General features: G+C 44.2%; 1 protein-coding gene across 2 annotated transcripts in view; it reads right to left on the bottom strand.

The window, feature by feature from the left end:
* TRHDE (thyrotropin releasing hormone degrading enzyme) overlaps window positions 1-22307 on the bottom strand; it is a 346334-nt gene that overhangs the window by 96834 nt on the left and 227193 nt on the right. For both annotated transcript variants that reach the window (XM_075931934.2, XM_075931938.2), the window contains one exon: window positions 21821-22008. In XM_075931934.2, the coding sequence (XP_075788049.2) occupies window positions 21821-22008 (188 nt within the window). The remainder of the gene's footprint in view (window positions 1-21820; window positions 22009-22307) is intronic.

Below are 22307 nucleotides of genomic sequence, written 5' to 3'. Positions count from 1 at the left end.
TAGGGAGGGGTAAGTGGAAGGAGGTGAGGGAGGAATGGGGTACGAGCCCCCGATGGGGAGGACTGGGCTGGCTCTGTGGGCTTCTGGGGGCCCAATTGGGGCTCTGGGGGACCCGATTTTGAGCTATAACCAATCCAGTTATTGAAGTTAGGAAATCAGTAGTATCCGTGCAAAATTTTGTGTTTCTATGATCAGACGCTACTGAAAGCTAATTATCAGTGGGCCCAATGGAGCTCTGGGGGAACTGATTTACAGATATAACCAATTCAGTTATTTAAGTTAGAAAATCAGTAGTATCCATTCAAAATTAGGTGTTTTCCAGAAAATGCCTATGATCAGGCACTACTAAAAACTAATTAGTGGCCCCTGGCCAGCTCCGGGCCAGCTATGCATGGCAGTCATACTTGGTTTCTTCTCTCATAGTTTCTCAACAGCTTCTCTAAAGGCTGCACATGGTGTCTTCCAGCTGTTTACCTCCACCAGTATAGTTGTAGGACCCTGGTGAATTCCTTTCTTCTATTTTATTAATTTTTTTACGCTTGCGGGGTGACAGTAAATGGAAGCTTCTGTCTTTCTCATTTGTTTTGATAAGGAGTTGCCCACCAAAGTCAGGCAGTTGGTCGGATGGTCCATCGTTTCTTCCTTCCTTTCTTACGTACTTACGGATGTACTTACTAGTAGCATCCAAATACCTTGTGTGTGTGTGTCAGGCAGAAAGGATGGGCTTGCAGCTAACAATTCCAGTCAAAAATTGAAACCTGCCCTTGAAGACGAGGAGACTAATCTGGAAAGACTTAAAATAAGCCAGCTGTTTCTTCCACCCTCAACCATATGCCTGTAGGGACAGGACAGCTGTTAAGGCAACATCCTCAGATCTGGGGAAAATGGAGCACTATAGCTATCAACTTACACATGATGCTGAAAAGGTTCAGAGAGACCAACTTGTAGACCCACTTGGGTAAAAAAGATGGTTATCTTGACATGGGGTTCATAGAAGATCAGTGAAGTGTGGGGATCCTCAAGGCTATGAGAGGTTTTTAAAGAACCACATCTGATGTACAGATACATTTGAAATTGGACTGGATGTGGGAAATATGTGATGCAACTGTATATCTTGAGATCTTTGAAAGACAGGAATTCTATTGAGTTTTAATGCAAATAAACCCATTGTTTATGCACTAGGCATTATTCTCAAAAGCAGTTAAATTCAAGTTGTAGGTCAATTCACAATTAAAGGCAATGTACTGCTGCTTGGCTTTTTATGGCACTACTTCAGTATATAACACAATTGTATCTACATTCAACTTGCAGAATAATTCACAGAAACCTGTTTGATATAGTAATACAAATTAGTAACTGCTGAGATGCATGTAATACAAGAAACTAGTTAACTATGCTATGTTTGGATTACATACATTTGTCTTAAGTGTTAAATTATAATTACATATCCTACATATATTAGTGTACTTTATTTCACTCAGAAAAAAATCATATTTGGTGATGAATATATCTTATTCCTTAACTTATTCCAAATAAACTATCACACAAACATGATGCTTCATATTTCCTACCAGGATGATAGTAATACTACACTAATGTTTGATTTCCAGCAGAATAGTTCGCTGGTTTCTTTAGAAAAGCCAAAAGAAGGGCAGTAGTTTCTTTGCCAGCAAAACTGCAATCTCCGTGTCATCATATATATAGTAGCCCACTGTCTGTGAGTTTGTAACACCAAAATGCTGGCTGTTCCCTCTGGGGGGCGCTGTTGCCTGACATGCTGGCTGTTCCCTCTGGGCGGCTCGTGCTGCATGGGGAGTGTGGGGCCCAAACGGCTGCTTGCGCTGCTTCCTCCCCCGCGGTGGCATGGCTGAGCGGCACAAAAGTCAGACGAGTGTCACAGCGGCAGAGGAAAGGGGACAGGGCAGTGACATACATGCCCAGGGGGTGGGGCCTGGCCATATACGTCACCGCTTGCCCCCCCTTCACCTCCTGCCGTGGTGCTCAGCTGACTTCTGCGCCACTCAGCTGGACCGCCACAGGGTAGCCCAAACGTCTGCTTGCTGCCCCGCGGCGGCCTGGCTGAGCGGCGCAGAAGTCAGCCAAGTGCCACAGTGGGAGGCGAAGGGGGGTGGGGTGGTGACGTGCGGTGCAACAGCGGCTCCAAGCCCGCCCCCTGGCCGTGAACGTCACTGCTCCTCTTCGCCTCCTGCCATGGCGCTCGGCTGACTTCTGCACCTTTCAGCCAGGCCGCAGCATGGTGCAAGTGACCATTTGGACTCCGCGGTCCCCCGAGTGAGAGGCAGGAGGGGGAGGAGAGGAGAAAGAGAGAGACAGAGAGAGAGGCAGGAGGCGGAGACCTGAAAGAGAAAGGGGGGGAGTAGTAGTAGGAGGAGAGAGAGAGAGAGATGGAGCGAGAGACCGGAGGCTCAGGAGAGAAAACGAACGTGGAGGAGAGACCTGAAAATCCCGTCTTATGACAGGCTAATAGGCTAGTTATAAAGAAGAGGCAAGGGTCTTGGGTTTTTATATTATGCATATCTTTTGAACTACTTCTTTACATTATTTAACCTTTTTTTCCTGTAATTCAAACTCATTTTTTCAATATTTATTTTTGCACTGACTTCAGCAGGACCACAATTTCACACATCAGTCCTATATTTTTCCATTCACACTCCTCCCCTCTCTGTTACTTTTTTCCAGTGTCATTTTTAAGTTTGAAATATAAGATATTTAATGGTAAATGTCAACTTCACCATAACTGTACCCATACTCAAATATACACATACCAGTTGAAAAAGTATTCCGATCAATACTAATCACATTTACAAAGGCAAAGTTTACGAATAAAAATGCTGCATGAGAACTTTTTAGACTTTGATTTAAGGATATTTATTTTGTATATTTTTATATGTCATGTTGACAATTTGTGTTTTAATGGTTACAAAGCTTTAAATTTTTGAATCTCATTGTCTACTATCAATAAATGACATGTCTGAATACCTTGTACTGTCTGATCCCCCTCCATAATTTTCTGCTACATGAAAATTAAAAATGATTGAAGAAAATGCTTAAAACCTATAATTTTCCATAATTGTGAACATTTAAAATGGATAAAAATTTTAAAAAATGCAAAAACTCAATATTTTCCATAACTGAAAATTTAAATTAAGAAAATCTGAAAAAATGCTTAAAATAAACACCAGTGTTATCTATTATAATTATAAAAATGAAAATTGAATTCTGCCAAGCCTAAATATTTTGGATTTGTTCTCTTTCTCCCTCTCCCCCCCATGCTATTTTTATTATGCACTTTATTTTTGCTGGATTTTTTTTTTCTCTCTGGCCCAATAACTGATCACCACAGCACAATAGTTTGAGTGGGTTTAGAATCAGTTAAAAAAATTCACCCATTCTAATCATAATAGTTCAATGAATATGACTGCTCAAAGTTCAGGGCATAGGATTCTAGATTGCATTTATAAGAGTATTGCAATTAATACAATTGCCTCAAATAAATCAATGATCTGCACTGATCATACTGCTTTCATTGTTGGTTGCCTCTTTAAAAAGGACACAGCTAAACTTCAAAATATTGAAGAAGGACAACTAAAATGACAAGAGGGTAGAGGGACTTAGATATAAAAAAGACATAAAATCTTTGATTACTTGCATTTGAGAGAAACAAAGTACAAGATGAAATGACACAAGTATACAAAAACTTAAAATGTTTTAGGAAAAACTGACTGAGTTTTCATCTAGCCTAACATCAAAAGACTAAGGAGACAATTAAATTGACTGGCAGCAGGTAGAAATCTGTGGTATTCTCTGTCATAGGAAATTACTGAATTTAAGTTTAATGGTATTTTTAAAAGGACTGAAGGTTATAAATGAACACTTAAAATGCAAGCATATTAGAAGTAAAATGAGACAACAATAATTAGAGCAATGGATTGTGGGAGGGGAACTGAACTGAGTTTCCAACTTTTGCCAACTCATTTTGTGACTTAGGAAAGTTACCAGCTTCCAAATTTTCAAGAAAGGTGAGTTATTTGGGGTCTCCATGTTGGAACTCCAATATGAGACATCAGCAGGCTGATTGTCAGAGGGGTTGTGCATCTACAACTGCACATGACCTCAAATGATGCTATCGCTGCCTAGCAACTATGGACATCGAGCACATGCTTTCCCAAACTGGGATGATTGAAACTGTGGCATCCAAAATAAAAGGCCACTGCTGAAAATGTCAGTTTTGAACTCTCTGTGCTTCAGATCTTAGGCCTGTTCAGTGAAGATAATAATACTTACCCATGTCTCTCAAAGATTTTCCTATCCTAATTTTCTAAGCCTTACATCATCTCCTTGAAATACACTCCTGATAATTTGAATAGCATTTGGACATGGATTTTATTTGGAGTCTTGCCAGATGCCTTTCTTAGAAAACCCTGATTTGATGCATGCTTGTACAAATATGTTTTTCCTTTAGTGACCCATTTTTATGATACACGCACTATTTTTAAATAGTGCGCCCCTGGATATGGCAGTGTGCTCAGGGAAAGGGGCTGGGGCATGAGAGGACACTTAGGATCTCATATCCAAAGGGTGATCACATTGGGTGGCTCCCTGCAAGCATCTCCCTATGCCTTCTGTTTCTGGAAGGGGAGCAGCTAGCAGCTCTGTCCCCATCCCTACTTGATCACTGTCTGCAGACAGAGGTAGCATGCAGCACTGCCTGGCCATTCCTCCACCTCCACTAGGAACAGCAGACACAGTAAGCTTGTGTGGAGCCACCTAAGGTGAGTGCCCCCCACATCTGGCACCCCAAGAAACTTCCCGCATCACACCTCTTGCCCCAAGCACCTCCCACACCCAAACTCCCTCCCAGAGCCCATGCTGCACACCCGTTTCTGTGACTACAACATGTCCAATTTTGTCACATCTGAAACATAACCCTATTTTTCTCATTTATTCTTTAGTTTCTATAGCATATTTTCATGGAACATGTGGTTTTCTAGGAATGTAATTACTGCTATATATAAGGAGTGACTTACTTCCTTGTCCCTTGATGGACTGTATAAGCCCCATAGCAGGGAACCAAGGATTAGCAAGCAGCTCTGGGACCAGAAGGTTCAGTCCAGCTGCAGCTGCTAGGCATGCTCACAATGAGAGCAGGGCTTAAAAGGGAGCAGCCCCACTCAGTTAAGGTGGACAGATCGAGGCAGTACCCCTACACTGGTAGCTGCTGCAAGGAGGGTACAAGTTCTGAACACCCTCTGAATCGGACCCAGCTGCAGGTCAACCATAGAGTCCTGTGGACACCAGGAACAGAGGCCCATGAGTGAAAAAGAAGCCTGCAGATCAATGCCAGTAAAAATCACCCATAAGTTCAGAGGCCAATGCTTGTTCTGAGGTTATGGGAGGAAATGCCCAGGAAGCAGGCTTGGTAGCACTCCCCTCCCTACCAAGTATCAAACCAGTGAGACACAGGGCCATGGGGTGGAACCTGTTGGAGCAGGGAGGGCCCAGGTTCCCCTTCTGCCAGCTGTAGACTCTTGCCACTGGGTGATATTGCCACAGATTCTTGCTGCTAGATAACAGTACTGGGCTCAGAAACTCCCTCCCCAACCACAAGTGGAGAACGAGGGCATCAACTTGGTCCTGACAGGGCAGCAAACCTACCAACAAAACCAGCCCAAGGGAGACCATGAATGCAGAAAAGCTGCTTGAACAGATGGTAGAGAGCCAACAGCAGCAGGCGGCTCAGAAATAGCAACAACAGGATCAGCTACTGCAACAGACAGCTTCCCTGCAGCAACAGGAAGTGGCCCAACTGTAATAGTAGCAGTTACTCCAAGAAGCTGGTGGCAAAGCACCAGGATCAACAGAAATTCCTAAGCCAGCAGGTGTGGACACTCCTGAGTCCCCATCTAATGTGATGGTGCCAGGATACTGGGGTGATGCTCTTCGGCTGTGCTTCCCATCAGGCTTCTGAAAATGGGTCCCAGAGACAACCCAGAAGCCTTCTTCATTACCTTCAAGTGGGTGCTGGCTGCAGGAACATTGCCCCCCCCTTCCCATATTTGAAAGGAATCACCCCAAGCAGCCTACAGGGGCATAGCTGCCATGGACGTGGTAAAATATGTTAAGGAAACATCAACCATTTTGGACTACATGAATATCAAGACTGAGACATTCTATGGACAATTCAGGAAGTAAATGTGCATTCTGGGAACCCCACCTGAAACGTGCTTACTGGGAACTCAGCCTGGTGGCAAAATGCCTGAAAGAGTTTTGGTGGCTGGACACACAGAAGTGGACCAGAGTACAAGTAGCAGAAGCTGTTGTGCTGGTGCAGTTTGTCCAGGTTCTCCCAGTTATCAGGAAAGAATGGATGAAGCACCATAGGCACCGGCAGAGCCTATAAATTTGATGGAGAATTGTGCGGCAGCTGAGGTTCAGCTGACACCTACGACTAGGCATCCAAACTCCAGACATCTATCCCTAGTAGAAGCCAGGTTAGGAGAAGAGGCCAATGGTTCCCAAACCAGTCACTCTTCTACAGGCCACCCATGCCACCAACATAGAGCCAAAAGAGAACCAAGGTCCCTGAGAAGGGGGGGGGGGGTTGTCCCACCAGGAACCCCCAGAGGAGGGATAGGTAACCAAAAATCAAGGGGGAATGGTTTTGATGTGTGGCCGGAAAGGACTTCTTAAGCAGAAATGCTACTTTTGTACTGCAACTATGGACAGGCATGGAAAGCCTGCACAAACAAAGCCCTGCCAAGATGCTAATCCCAGAGAATGAGTCACTGGATTAAAGGTCATAGGCATGGTGGTAGACTCCAGATGCAGCTGAATAATCATACCATAAATTATGGTAGAGTCCCCCGATATATCAGGCATGCCCCTGTACTTGCAAGTAATACACAGCTATGTACAGCCTTAGCCCATGATGGAAATGTAGCTGATGATAAGGAGACCGAACTGAGACTTGATCAGTAGGGCTATTGGCCTCCTCTGGCCTACCTTGTGTTATTAGGATAGGATTGGAAATATTTTGGGAAGGTCCTGAAATGATGGAGCAGCCCAGTCTTGAAAATGAATCAGCTTGTGGGCCAGTGTGAGGGGTACAACACCATGGAAAATTAGAAAAGGCCCTTCCCGTTGGCTAGGAATATCAGTATTTCAGCCCAGTACCTCAGAGGCCCACAGAAGTGTAAATCCGAATAGGTTATCAGAAGATAAGGATTTTGTGCTAGAACAACGGGAGGACCAGATTCTGAAGCAGGCTTGGGAGACAGCTGTTTCTGATGGGAAGGAAGGCAAATCTCAATGATGAAAGCCCTAGTCCCCATTTTGAGCTCCAAATTAAATGGCTTAAAGGGTAACATAAAACCCTCTAACGCCAGAGGAATTGCTTTACCTTAGCAGCTATCTGTTGCAGAGAGCTGACATTAGCAAAGAAGTTCCACACTGCCTTCGATGCACCAGTGTGAAAAGATGCACCGGCATGAGAAAACATGTTAGAAGATTTTGACATCAAGAATCAAACCTGGCTTCCCATGTGTGGTGCTGAAACCTGGGTCACATGCAGCAGATATCTCAAGGTTTGGAATGGTACTATCCACAGTGCCTCCACAACATATTCCAAATCAAGGGGGATGACAAATGTACCAACATCAGTATTCTGTCCCAAGCCAAAAATCCAGCATTGAAACTCTTCTTATCTTGACTAACTCTGTTGGGCTGGCCATATTCTTCAAATGCCATACAACTCGACTCCCAAAGCTGGTAATGATCTCACAACATGGCCAATAGGAGAAAAGAGTTTGTAAAAAGTAAAGCCCAAACGGTCAAAACATCACCTTTAAATGTGACAGATGTGGCATGTGACATGACCAATAGACAAAGAGTAGGCAAAAAGAAATGCAATGTTAACATAAACTTATGTAAAATCCATGCCCTCAACTGACCAAAATGGAGAAGGACCTTGTGTATTTTGAGATGTAACCACCACAACAGGAAACAGAAAATTGGGAAGGATGAGAAGAAAATTGGGAAGGATGCACCACTGCTCAACACAACATGTTCCACCCCTTCCTCCAGGAAAAAAAATCTTCCTGTGGATATCAAACTAATATCATTAGCCACCTGCAGATCCATCAGTCATAACTGGATGTCAATTAATGGAAGACAACCATCTTCAAACTGCAAAAGACTATTGATATATCAGATTTTCATTCTTCTTTGGACTAGTGGACCACCCTTTGATCACAAAAAGCAGCAGGTCCCTCCATGCCCAAAAATGGCTTCCCTTCCTTCCCTCACCAATTTCTCCTCTGTCACTGTTCTGCTCCACTCCAGGAGCACTACTCACCTGAGTGCATACTTATCCCATTTCAACTTATAACATATAAGCCCAAAACCTTCTCAATGATTTAAGTCAGAAATATAGGGGTTAACTAACTTATGTTGCATCCAATAATTCATGAAAATTAGTACATGAAAATATTTGGAAAGCACTATATCCCACAGCCATAATAAAAAAAGAGCTGAAGCTTTTCACTGTCAGTCCAATGTCTGTAAGTGTATGAGACTACTGTCACTGTGTAGAAAGCCACAACACACTATACCAATTTTATCCTCTTTAGTATTTGGCACATTACGACATTAACAGTTGCAACCACACTGCACATCAGAATATGCTGAAAGTTTCCATCGTGGGAAACAAACCAAGTATAAACTGTGAAATGGATTTGGAAATCACAGGTTCAATTAAAACCAGCATTTCTGTCATTGCTCACAGCAGCAATCATGCTGAAAAAGTGACATCAATGCAGGAGCACGCATTCAGATTGTAAGGGCATTTTATATTCTGATTCCACAGTGTAACATACGAAAAGAACTTCTATAGATTAAAGTGATACAAAATGTGTCTGTTACAGGCAAACCTATATATTGGGCAGAGTGAGCACTGGGCAAATTAGTGGCAGAGGCCAAAGACATTCTGCTTGCATAAGCCTGAGAGGCTGTTTGGGAACACTGCTATAAGCAGCTCTTGTGTCTATTACTTAGATATGTAGCATGCACCCACACAGTGCTGGTTCCTGACAAGAGTTGAAATGTGGACTGCCTCTATGCTCAGGAAGAGTTCTACTACTGGCATTATAGTTGTCCCTCAGGGTACATCTAGACTGTGGCACTATTTTGGGATACATCTTGTATCCCAAAATTGTGTTTTCCACATCTTTACAGCATGCCCGTTATTTCAAAATGCAATCAAAATAACAGGCATGCTATTACGATGTCCCGGTAAACATCATTCCATGAGGACTAAAGGACTTGTCGGAATAGCGATCTACTTCAAAATTTGGCACTGTGTAGATAGCACCAAATTTCGAAATAGACTATCTCAAAATAAGCTCAAAATAGGCTATGCAATATGCATAGCTCAAATTGAGTAACTTATTTCGAACTAGCACCACAGGGTAGACACACCCTTACTGAACATAAGAGTACAAGTGGCAGAAAGAGTTTCCTTGTACCTTTAGCTAGTTCAGCCACAGAAGTCAGGATAGAGATCTGGTTTACATAATAAAGAAAAGTTTGATCTTTTGCTGACATTTTATATATTTCAGTTGTTTTGATATTTTTATCCCATTTTGTTTATTTCTTGCATTCCACAGTAGTAAGACTCCTTCAGTCTTAAGAAATCATGGGTACGCACCCCCGGGAGATAGAGAATTTACTCAGTTTTAGGGCAGCTGTAGACATGGCTGAAGAGACCCACTGGAGAGACACAATTTCTGCCACATCTGTCACATTTAAAGGTGATGTTTTGACCCTTTGGGGCTTTACCTTTTGCAAACTCTTTTCTCCTCAGCTAAGTCAGTCTGCTTCCTCTCATAACTCTATATGATACAATATCACTTCACCCACTGAGGTTTGAAAAATAGTATGTCCTTTGGGTCTTTTTCCAGAAGCCAATTTGCTGTAGAGGATGTCTGTTGGGATGCACCGTCTCTCATTCAGTATCTCTGTTTAAGGACTGTTTGCATACGGCATATGCTGGCCTGTTTGAGCACTTCAGTGTTCATGACGATCTCCCTCCAAGAGATTGTAAAGATTCGAGGGAAGCAACGCATATGAAAGCTATTGAGTCTCTTTTCCTGATGAGAATATAAGGTCCACCTCTTGCTCCATACAAAAGTGTGACAATAACACTTGCACAATACACACAGATCTTTCGTGTGTTTGTTGTTTTGCCATACCCTAGTGTTCAGTCTAGATGTTGTTGTGGCAGCTTTTCCAATGTGGATACTGAATTCCATTTCACATGAAAGGTTGACTGGGAGAGTAGACCCCAGGTATGCAAGCCCCCCAATAGCAAGCTCCAAGCCAGAACAGTCAGTAGACCCCCATGCTATGCCCACATAGACACAGTCCACTTGACATTTGGGCATTGCCGCGCTTTAGCTGGCTAGTGCCCATTGAGCTGCCGACTAAGCTGCTGGGTGCACTTTTCCAACACAGCCAAGGCTTCCTCATGCCTGCCCAACAAGGTTGCCAGCTGTCTAGCTAGCCAAATCCAAAGATATTTGCCCCACCCTGAGCAAGGCCTTTCTATGAGGCCTTGCCCCAGTCCCGCCCCTCCAGCTGGCTGCTTCCTTCTTGCTCACTCCAGTCACTCTCCATTGCAGGCTCAAGGAGAGAGTTTGGATGCGGGAGGCAATGCAGGATATGGAAGGGAGTTTGTATGTGGGGAGGTGAGGGACTGGGCTCTGGGAGGGCATTTGGATGCGGGTCCAGGAGCAGGTGTGGGATGCAGGCTCTGGGAGGGAGTGTGTAGACGAGGGGGCTCTAGGAGGGAGTTTGGGTGTGGAGAGATGCAAAGAGGGAGTTAAGATGTGGGGAGTGAGTTCTGGGCTCGGGTAGAGTGTTGGGGTACACCAGGGGTTTGACATTTACCCAAAACAATCAGAAGACCCCTCTGGTAGCAGCTTTTAGACAAGGGGCCAGAAGGTTTCCCCATGCATCTGTCTGCAGGCACAACCCCTGAAACTCCCATTGGCAACAGTTCCTGACTAATGGGCGCTGCAAAATCAGCACTCCTCTCCCCAAGGATCGCAGGTATGGAGCTCCCTGCTTCTGGGAGCTGTGTGGAGGGAGGACCTGCCTTATCCCTGCTGTTTGGACAGCAATGATGTTGGCAGCCGGGGACCCTCAGACCCTTTTAAATTGCCCATTTTTCCTGTGCAATTGCCCCTATTGGCAGGCCTGCAAGTATGTGAATTTGAACTCCTTCACCACTTGATGTAATTGCTTATCTTGATGGAGGGTGTTTCCTCAACTCTTGGCACATTACGTTAGTCTTTTCTTTTTTTGTATTACATATAAAATAAAATAGCATCCCACCTCTTCAGCATCCAATTCCGCTATCCTTATTCATGCTGAATACCCACAGTAGTAATCAATGTGAGCAAAGGTGGCAGAACTGGGCCCTTTGGTGACAACACAGATATTTCCAGCAGCTTAAGCTTAATATGCCATACTATAAAGATGACAGATATAAAAAGATATAAAAAGAAAACAATCGTTTGAGCTTGTCTCAAAAAAGAGATGGGAAAGTGGGTGAGTTAAACCTTTATTCTGGAAGTGGGAGAGTTGTTTATTACAGGTAAATAATTCAGTAAAGGGAAACTGTGTGTATATATAAATATATTTTAATTTGTTCTTTTTACTTAATTGATGGTATTGTTTTAGTGCATATTTATACTATTTTAATATTAAACATTTACAAACTTTTTACTTGTATATTAATAATACTTACACAAGGTTATTTCATAATCATAAGAGAGAGTCAGTGAGTCACACTGAGATATTTATTACCACTTTTCAGAGGTCTGTAAGGACTTAGCTTTCTGTTCAACAACTTCCCTCACCAGTGTACTTACAAGGGGATCCCAATCCTTAATTTGGGCCTCTCAGGGTTAGTGCCATTAGAATGACCAGTGGCAGAAATGTAGCCGTGTTAGTCTGGTGCAGCTGAAACAAAAAACAGGACAAGTAGGTCTGGCCCACGAAAGCTCATCACCTATTAAACCATCTTGTTAGTCTTTAAAGTACCACACAGTCCTGTTTTTTGTTTCATTAGAATGACCAGACATTCTTATATTAGGGGCTTTGTCTTATATGAACAATTATCTGTGGCCACCTCTGGAAAAAAGTATCCTGATTTGTCATGTATCAGAGGGGTAGCTGTGTTAGTCTGGATCTGCAAAAGCAACAAGGAGTTCTGTGGTACCTTATAGACTAACAGATGTATTGGAGCATAAGCTTTCGTGGGCAAAGACATGCCGCGGACAAAGTGGGTCTTTGCCCACGAAAGCTTATGCTCCAATACATCTGTTAGTCTATAAGGTGCCACAGGACCCCTTGTCGCTTTTGCTGATTTGTCATGTTTGTTTCCTGGTCACCTGAATTGTGATACATATAACAAATGGGGATACACATGGCAATGTCCCAGTGTTGCTATGTTTTTATAATTTCACTTATTAAAGGGGAAAGTGCTGCCCCTTTCTTGCAAGGCTTGAGTGAGTAAGTTTTGTGCAGGGAGTTGAGAGGAGTTTCAATTAAAAAAAATCCCCCAATCAACCATCCAGCTTGATGTGGAGTAGCCACTCTCTAGGTTGAAGTAGCTGCTAGGTGTAGGTCACTTTCGTAACCTGGTTCTGCCATCCCACTAATCTTCCCCCAGCAGCTTAACAGAAAGAGGCACCATGGAGGAAAAATTCTGCAGCATATATGGAGTGTACAATCTCTTGTGTGACAGACGCCCTTCTCCACAGCCAGTGGAACTATGGTGGTTTTACTATGTTTAGGGCCTTTCATAGTCTTTTGAGGAGGTTAGCTGGGTTTCCCCTTCCCACAATGTATCATGAAGTACTACATATGAACTATAAAAATGTGCCTTTGCTCCAGAAAACAGTGCTCACTTGCACAGAGACACTAGGAATCCCCATGGTACTATGAACTGTAGCTGAATCGCGCCCCCCTCCCCCTCCACTGGCCACGGTACCCATTCCCGGCCCTCCATCTCAGTCAGAAAGTATCTAATATTTTTAAGTGTAAAGAGATTATTTCTATTTTTAAAAAGAAGTCCTCTGTACTTTCAAAAGAAAAAAAAATCTCTCTGTATCTGAGAGCTTCATGTTTGTGCCTCTCCTTCAATATAGAACAGAAATGGTTTATAGATTTCATCAGAATTGATTACCTCATTTTCAAGACAGCAGATTATTTTTCTTATTTTTTTTTTTCAAACCTGTGAATCATTCCCATAGTGATGGATGATTCTAGATGTCTTTTCAGTGCCTTGAAGTTATGATTTTCTCTGTCATGAGGGAAACCCACTGAACCCTGTCATATGGATTATCTCCTCATTTTGTGCAGTCCTGTAATGCCAGGACATATTCTGCATGTCCCCAGACATGCAGACATGACTGTAAGTCAAAGGACGTTTTGTGTACTTATTCAAGGACAGAATTTGCCCTGTGTACCATAAAAAGTAATTCTCTTTGTATGGCTTCAGATTAGAACATTATCTTAATCGTATCATTATGGGTCTGACCCAAACCCCACTGAAATCAATAGACTCCCATTGATTTCAATGGACTCTGGATAGGGCCCTGTATACTGTGGCATTCCTGGGACAGGAATCTGTAATATCTTATTTTCTCTCATTATTTCACACAAAATATCTTTTGGTCTGAGGTGTCCTGTAAAATCAATATTCATTTGTGCATGGAAGCAGGATTATGTGAATTCTATAATGTTTATACACCAAAGTAGTGTTTAAAATTGTGTACGTGTAACTGTAATTCACACTAAGTCACATGTTGAAGATCCAGCCCTTAAAACACAGCTTTTCCTCCTACTAATTTAAGTATATATGTGGATTATTGTGTTAGACTAGGAAAAACAAATACATACACTTGAATTCTTATCTACAGCAAAAAGAGTATTCATTCTGGCATTTAGTCCCTTGGAAACAGTGCTGTTACTTTTTATTGTCCTTAATTTTTTTTTCTAAAAACATACAAAGTGTGATGGCTTGTACTGCATCTTAAATAGTTAATTATGACACAAGTACTTTGGTGTAGAGAGCAGCACAGACATTTTTACTACAAAGCTGTGGATCTTAAATATTTCACACCTCTCTTTTTTTATATCAAAAGAGACGTGCCAAACCTAGTCTAAAATCAATCTTTCTAAAGCAAAGGCAAGTCAGTGGGCCTGAACTGGGACCCAATCAGAGGTTTCAATCTCCCAGAATTGGGGAAAGTGTGACTAGCCTTTATCTTCATAAGGACTTGGTGAAAATTCTTGGGGGAAGGAGACTGTGCTGAGCCCACCGCACAGTTAGGCTCATGCCTCATGTGGCTGGGCCTTACGCCCTGCTGTGGCAGCTGTTTCTTAGTGCTCATAAATTTGAACCTACCAGAGCATCACTTGACATTTTCATTCAGGCAGAGATGGGCCCTCCCCTGCAACATCTCTGCCCCCAGTGCCACCAGATGTAGCACTTCAAATTCCCCCTTTCTCCTGAGGCTCTCCTTTCCCTCCCAATCACTTCAACAACTCTTCTTCCCTCAGCACCCGCCCCTCAAATCACTTCAGGACATTTCCTCCTTCCCTCTTTGCCCCCCTCCCCACCATAGTTACTTCAGAACATCCCTCTGACCCAGAAAGTTCTCTCCACCACCATCTCAGGATTCCCTCCCTTCGCAATGCTGGGAAGCAGTGCTCCCTTCCAGGACTGAGCAAACTAGCTCCAATTGCTCAGAATTCAGCACAGAGGCTGGGCACTCCACCTGCATTACCCTGTTCCCTTCTTTGCCCTGGAGTTGGAGACTGAGCCCTCTCTTGTCCTAACCACCACTTATGCTAAACCAAAACCCTAGCCCTGAACTTCAAAAGGCCACAAGGCAACTAATACCCTAAGGCCATCTCTAAACTACAGCCAATGTTGTGGCATACCTACAGCACCTACCTACATGGATTCCTTTTCATAAATATAGTTAATGCACCTCTCTGAGGGGCAGGAGGTTAGAAGTCTGTCAAAGAAGTTTTAATATAACTTGCTCCTACTTTACACCACTCTAGAAATGTGAAGTAGACTGGAGGTATGTCTACACTACAGCATTATTTCAAAATAGCTTATTTCGAAATAACACGTCTAGACACAAAATGCAATTCAAAACAGCATTTTGCTATTTAGAAATAGTGCATCCATACTGATTAGACGCTGAATCGCATTTATGGCCGGCTGGAACCAGTTCTGGCAGGGCATCAGGTTAGGAGTTACCTTGTGTGGCTGCTACCTGAGGCTATCTGAGACCTGTGTTTAAACGGAACCCCCCGGACAGCCGGTTCTAAGGTTTCCCTGCTTGCTTGCCTACCTCGCTGAGGGACAGCAAAGCATTTTTTTCTCTATATGCTCTGGTTGCCCTCACTCAGGACACCACAGCACTCTGCAGCATGGAGCTGGAGTCACCCCTGGGCACTCCGGTGATTCTCCTGGGCGTGTTGCTGTGAGCCTGGCAGCACGTTCTGCAGGCAGTAACAGTCTCCCTGGCGTGCCCCACTGGGGGCTTGTGCCTCATTCCTCCCTCACGTCCTTCCACTTCCCCCTCCCTAACTCCCCTTCCTGCTGTACAATAAAAGACATGTGTTCATTACCACAAAGCCTTTTTATTGAACAAAACTGGGGTGGGGGAAGGAATGCAACTGAGGTGAGACTGGGGAAAGAAGATGGGAGAGGGGAGGAGGGAGGGGGGGAGAGGAGAGAGGGAAACCTGGGAGGGGGGAGCTAGCAGGGGGAGGCAAGGGGAGGAGAAGCTCAGGGTTGGGGGTCTCGCCAGCTCAACTGTCTCCCAGCACCGTGGGTGTGGGGGACCTTGGCATCCCTGGGGGTGTGGGGAGGAAGAAGCGGGAGGGGGAGAAAGAGTGGGAGGAGGAGCAGTAGCTGGGGAGGCAGCAGGGGCTGGAGCAGCAGGAGGCAGCAAGCTCTGCCCCAGGATCGATGACCATCTGAGGGGGCACAGACCATTCTGCCCCCCAGGATGCGGTCCACGGCATCAAAATAGGGACAGGGGTCTGCATCTGCCCCTGGTTGGGAGCTGCCCCCTGTGGTCCTGGCATAGGCCTGCCTCAGCTCCTTTATTTTCATGCAAACCTGCTCCTGGGTTTGCATGTGGCCTTTGCAGGCCAGGCTGGCAGCCGTCTGCCTGTAGACGGTTGCATTCCTCCATTTAGTGCAGAGATCATGGATGTTGGAGGCATCCCCCCAAACCTGAATTAGGTCCCTGATATCCACACTGGACCAGGCAGGCTCCCGCCTTTTCCGGCCACTGACAGGTTCCTGGGAGCTGGCAGACTGGTCCTGGGGAGTGGTGGAGGGCTGGCTGGCACTGGCTGCCTGGCTCATGCTGGGTCCACTGGGTCAGGTGCAGCAACTGCTGGCTCTGGGCTGACAGGCTTGAAGCTGGCACAAGCACTGTGGTCAGAGTCTACCCCTTTAAGGGCTCCAGAGAGGCGGGGAGGGAGAGGAGTTTTCTTGGTTGTGGCCACCAGGGCACCCTGGGAAGGGCTGGAGGCCCCCTATTTCGAAATAAGCGTCTACACGATGCTTATTTCTAAATATTAATTTCGAAATTGGTGCTATTCGTTGTGGAATGAGGTTTACCAATTTAGAAATAAGCCCTCTGCTATTTCGATTTAATTTCAAAATAGTGGTTTGGCTGTGTAGATGCTGGTAAAGTTATTTCAAAATAACGGCTGATATTTTGAAATAACTTTGCTGTGTAGACATACCCTTTGAGACTTGAGAATCCAGCCTTCTGTTTAGGGTCAGGGGGAGAGGGGAGGTAATTGTTGAGAGTTTCTGATTACTTTTGTTATATTTAAAACTTGCATTCAATGTTCAGTTAAATGTATAAATAGATATTTTAAACACCCTACTTAAATCTTACAATAACATGTGAACTTAAAATATTACAGACAAATCCTATCAGATTTGCTTATGGAACTCCATATGCAAGCAATAGAAATTCAACATAAAATCAATAGAAAGATCTGGCTTTAAGAACTGAGTCTCAAGGCAAATTGAAAATGGGGGTGCTACAGGTTTGGGATAAAAAAAGATTAGAGGAAGATTTGGCAGACTTTGCAAAAAGTTTCCAGTAGATTTGTATTTATTCCTGAAAATGACATTATCTGTTTCCACAGAGACGCAATCTGTGGGGGAAAAAATACATGGAATTTCCCACAGTGAAAGGATGAGGTCTATTTGAATTAAGAAAATTTGTACAGACATATAAGCCAAAGAATGCCCAGTCGAGAGGATAGTGTGAAGGACAAGCTCCCCAACTTGTGCTCTGATACAATTTTTAGCTCTTGTACAGGGATAGCCCTGTAATCAATAGTAACCACCACGAAGTGGGCAGGAATGAATGGCTATCCCCCTCATCCTACCTCCTTATCTGCTGCTAACCTAGCTAGGCCCAGGAATACATTCTGTACTCTCTACAAATATTGCAGAGCAACTGATTCCCTGAAGTCTGATCCACAATCCTCTGAAGTCAATGACAGACTTTCTATAAACTTCAGTAGGTTTCAGATCAGATCTTTGATGCTACCTGTGCTACAGCCTGCTGCTAAGGTGATGTATGTCTACATCTCCCACAATGCCAAACAGAGCCTACAGGCACAAGTGTGTCAAGAATCTGTCACATGGCATTTTCTGCATTGAGTGACCTAAAGAAACAAGCAGAAAACTGCGGTTTTCCCCTGTACACATTGTTTGTAAAATGTAATTTCTTGTATCGTGTGGCCTCAGGGGAGCACAAAAGGGGCAATTGCCCATGGGCCCAAGGTATCTAAAAGGGCCTAAGACCGCCTGGCTTCCTATCTGCCCTCGCTTTGCACTGCTCCCAGAAGTGGCCAATACGTACCCATGGCCCCTGTGAGGGGGGTCTCTGCAAGCTGTCCCCCACCCTGAGCAGTTCCCATTGGCTGGGAACTGGGAGTTGTGGGGGCGATGCCTGCAGGCAACGGTACACAGAGCCACCATGTACCCCTGCCCAGAGGGGTGTAGCCATTGCTTCCAGGAGCCAACCACTGACCCTCTGACCTTTTCTGCACCCCAACACCTTGCCTCAGCCCACACCCCACATTTAAACTTCCTCCCAGAGCCTGCAGCCCTCACCCCCTCCCACACTATAACCCCCTCCTGCAGATCAGAGCCCACACCTAGTATCCAAACTCCCTCTCAGAGTCTGTACCCCACACCACCACCCACACCCTAACATCCTGGCTCAGCCTGGTGAAAGTGAGGGTTGGGGAGAGCAAGCGGGGGGATGAGGCCTTGGAGAAAAAGCAGGACGAGGCATGTCCTCAGAGCTGGAGCAGGCTTTGGGTATGTGGGATTAGACAGTTGGAAACCCCACCAAGTGGGCATGCGGAAGCCCTGGTTGTGCCAGGAAGGTGCATCCAGCAGCACAGCCAGCAACTCACTGGGCACCAGCCAACCCAAGCACAGCACCACCCCAATATCAGGAACCACAGCTGCATGGATACAGCTTGTGCATGTGTGGGGGGAAATGACTGCCCTACCCTGGGGCCTGGAATTGCTGTCAGAGCCTGCATGCCATAAACTCAGGGACATCAGAGTAATCAATCTGCTGAAACACATTATAAATGATCAATGATATAAAATTCTGGACATTAATGTATAACCATTGTTAATTTATAACCAACCTTCGTGACTTCAATATTGTTTGGAAGAAAATGAGTTGGAGAGGTTAATGAAATATATATGTGGCCCTTTCACATTTAACTTATCTAAACATTGTTAAAGGTTGAATCTCTTTGGTCAGAGATTCTATGGGCCAGCAACATCCATGGTCTAGCAGGATGATGGATGTTGCTGGACTGGAGAGCCCCAGTGGCTAGGAGTGCGGGCTAGCTGGGAGTCTGGAGACAGAAGAGCTGAGGGCTGGGAGCCCACTTGAAGGGCCAGGAGTGGAGCCAGTCCACTGGCCCGGAGTCTGCCTGGATTGGCGCCGGGAACAAAGACAGTCCCATGTCCAGGGCACCTGCAGCCCGAAGTCTGGCCAAAAGGCTGGGAGCAGAGCCTGTCCTGTGGCTAGGAAGGAGAACCTGTTTAGGGGCCAGGAATGGAGAAGGAGCCCAGCCGGGAGTGAAGTTGGTCCCATGATTAGGGGGCTGCCAGTCCGAAACTCAGTGGAGAGAGGAGCTCAGTAGTTGGGTCTGCAGCAAGGTTCGGAGGCCATGAAGGGAGCCTAATAGGAGGCTGGCAACCCCCCAGAAGAGCCCAGGGGCCAGAGTTGACCATCAGTGGTCTGGCAAACTTCCTCATTTGGGACTAGTCAGGTCCCAAGGGTGCAGGGCCAGGAAAGTCCAACTTGTACCTACTGCTTTCCTGAATAATAAAATTTACTTGTGTTATCTTGGGGGGGGGGGGACACACACAGACAGACACAGATATACACACTCTCTCTCTCTCTCTCTCTCTATTGTATGCATAGCATTCCATGACAAAATCATTACGCAAATAAATGTAATACAAAGATAAATTGTTCTTTGGATGAGTACCGCTGCACTATGAGTCACTATGAGTATCGCTACACATGGGCTGTGTCTACACTGGCACCCTTTTCCGTAAAAGGGATGCTAATGAGACACTTCGGAATTGCAAATTCCGCGGGGGATTTAAATATCCCCCGCGGCATTTGCATGAACATGGCTGCCGCTTTTTTCCAGCTCGGGGTTTTGCCGGAGAAAAGCGCCAATCTAGACAGGATCTTGCGGAAAATAAGCCCTTTTCCGGAAGATCCCTTATTCCTACTTTCAAGAAGTATTCCTTCTTTCAAGTAGGAATAAGGGATCTTCTGGAAAAGGGCTTATTTTCCGCAAGATCCCGTCTAGATTGGCGCTTTTCTCCGGCAAAACCCCGAGCCGGAAAAAAGCGGCAGCCATGTTCATGCAAATGCCGCGGGGGATATTTAAATCCCCCGCGGAATTTGCAATTCCGAAGTGTCTCATTAGCATCCCTTTTACGGAAAAGGGTGCCAGTGTAGACACAGCCCTGATGTATATTTTTTCACTTTTTTGTCCTTTAACAAATATAGGGCCAGTGTCAACTAAGTGTTAAGTGTATGCATGAGACAGCTAATATTATAGCCAGTGAAACAACTATGCCCATATTTATGTTTGAGTTTCACAGCATCCATGGCATGTGAAACAATGGAGAACAAAATTACAGTATAGTACTTCAAAAAATCCAACTTCCCTAAAGGAATATTGTTCCATGGAACCCAAATGTATCAAGTGAACATCTGCATCTACCGCTCCCTCTAAATTATTTCTATTGTCTTCCCTATGACAAGTCAAAATTCAGAGGGTGATCCTTGCACCATTCAATCAGAGTTGGTAAAGACAGCAGCCTTTACACTAAATAGCAATGTTGTAGAGATCAGCCCAAGCAGATCATTTTGAGTTTGCTTTCAACCTGATGGGAAAGGTCCTGATCCCAGCAAAGCAACCTTAAAGACGTCTTAACTTCAAATGTCAGGGAGTCCTGGGCAGGCATAAACCAATCTAATCATCTTAACTTCAACCTCATTTGGCACCACAGTGCATGGGGTATCTTGCAACTATCTTGGGACAGGGGGGAGATATTCTGGGAAGAGAGGATAGTATGATGCAAACCACGAGGTGTGAGATTAGAGAGCTAAGTGTTCTATCAATTCCTAAGGAACTGTTCTAACTATCGTAAGCAGCTATGTGGCTGCTCTTACTTGCCCCTGAGGTTCAGTATGGCTCTTGACTGAATCCAAGATCTGGGGAGGCATAAAGTCACTTTGGGCTTGTCTAGACAACTCACTAGTGCTTGGCAAGCTAGGGCATAAATCTACAGTACATTAGTTGCCATACACTGTCCATGTGGACCTACTACTGTGTACACACTGACCCACTCTCATTTAATAGTGCGGTAAATCAAAGCACACTAGGGAACTTTTACTGACTAGCAGCAGTGTCCACACAGACAATTAGTATATGACAGGGTAATGCACTTCCACTGCCATACATTAATGGTTCATGTACACAAGCCCTTACAGTCAACTTGTCTAGTATGCTGACAATGAACTCTGTACTGTTAAAAAAAATAGCCACTATCTGTATTTTAAGCACTTCCAAAAGCTTATACTTGTTCAGGGGCTACCACATGATATGTTAATCTTAAGTTATCTAGCCTTCCCTTGCACATGACCAGTCTATTGGGAGCATCAATACAAGCAGCTACAAGCTGTTGTGAGATTGCTGATTAAAATTCTCTGTCAAAATAAGAGAATACTCCTGCTGACATTTGAAAGCTACTCTCGAGGATGCAGCATCAGAAGAATTCTAGCCACATGCTGATGCATTTCGCTGAGTGGCACAAAACCAAAAGAAAAGGCCAAAGAATAGATGTGTATCCCTTGATTGAAAAAAGCCAGAGAGAGCTCTAAAGATGCAAATGTGCTCATAAAAGCTTTTCTTTGTTGTTTATTATGCTAATATAATTCTAATCTTTTTTACAAGAATCATCTTTAATACAATTAAAACGTTAGGGCCATATTATGCCATTCATTCTAGGCAAAGCTAAGTGATTTCTGTGCCGACTTCTGCTTTAAAATATTGGTATGAAGTAGCTAAGCAACTACAACTTTTAGTATGAATATTTATTGAGAAATTTATGTACCTGTTGTTCCTAAGGTCAGGATCCTTGGTTTTACCATCAATGTCATAAATAAAGTGCTCTTGGGAGATTACTACGATATTGTCTGCAGTTTCATTTCCCATGATGGTGATAACAGGGTAACCCATCTGTAGCGTCCATTGATCCATTACTTCTTGGATATTTACAAATTTTCCAACCTTTTTTAGAGCCTTCAAAAAAAAAACAGTTTTGGTTTAATATATTGAAGTAATACTAATATCTAACATATTGGACCACTTGCTTTTTTAGAACAGAGGTCCATTAATTTGTCTAGCTATTTAAATTGCAATTATGTATCTATATATACAGGCACTTTTTTTACTATGTATATCCTTTATTTATATTCAAAAGTAAAATAAATCATTCAAGGGGCCTTCTTTCCAGATAGACATCTGAGCTTACATGTTCATGTAAACCAGCTTTAAGAACAGAAAGGGGTATCTATTTCTGCAGTAAGCTAGAAAATGCA

Source organism: Pelodiscus sinensis, chromosome 1 (genome assembly GCF_052426305.1).
Source record: "Pelodiscus sinensis isolate ZL-2025 chromosome 1, ASM5242630v1, whole genome shotgun sequence".
NCBI classification, from domain to species: Eukaryota; Metazoa; Chordata; order Testudines; family Trionychidae; genus Pelodiscus; species Pelodiscus sinensis.
The sequence above is the reverse complement of the archived record's forward strand: the minus strand, read 5'-3'. Positions and strand labels throughout refer to the sequence as shown.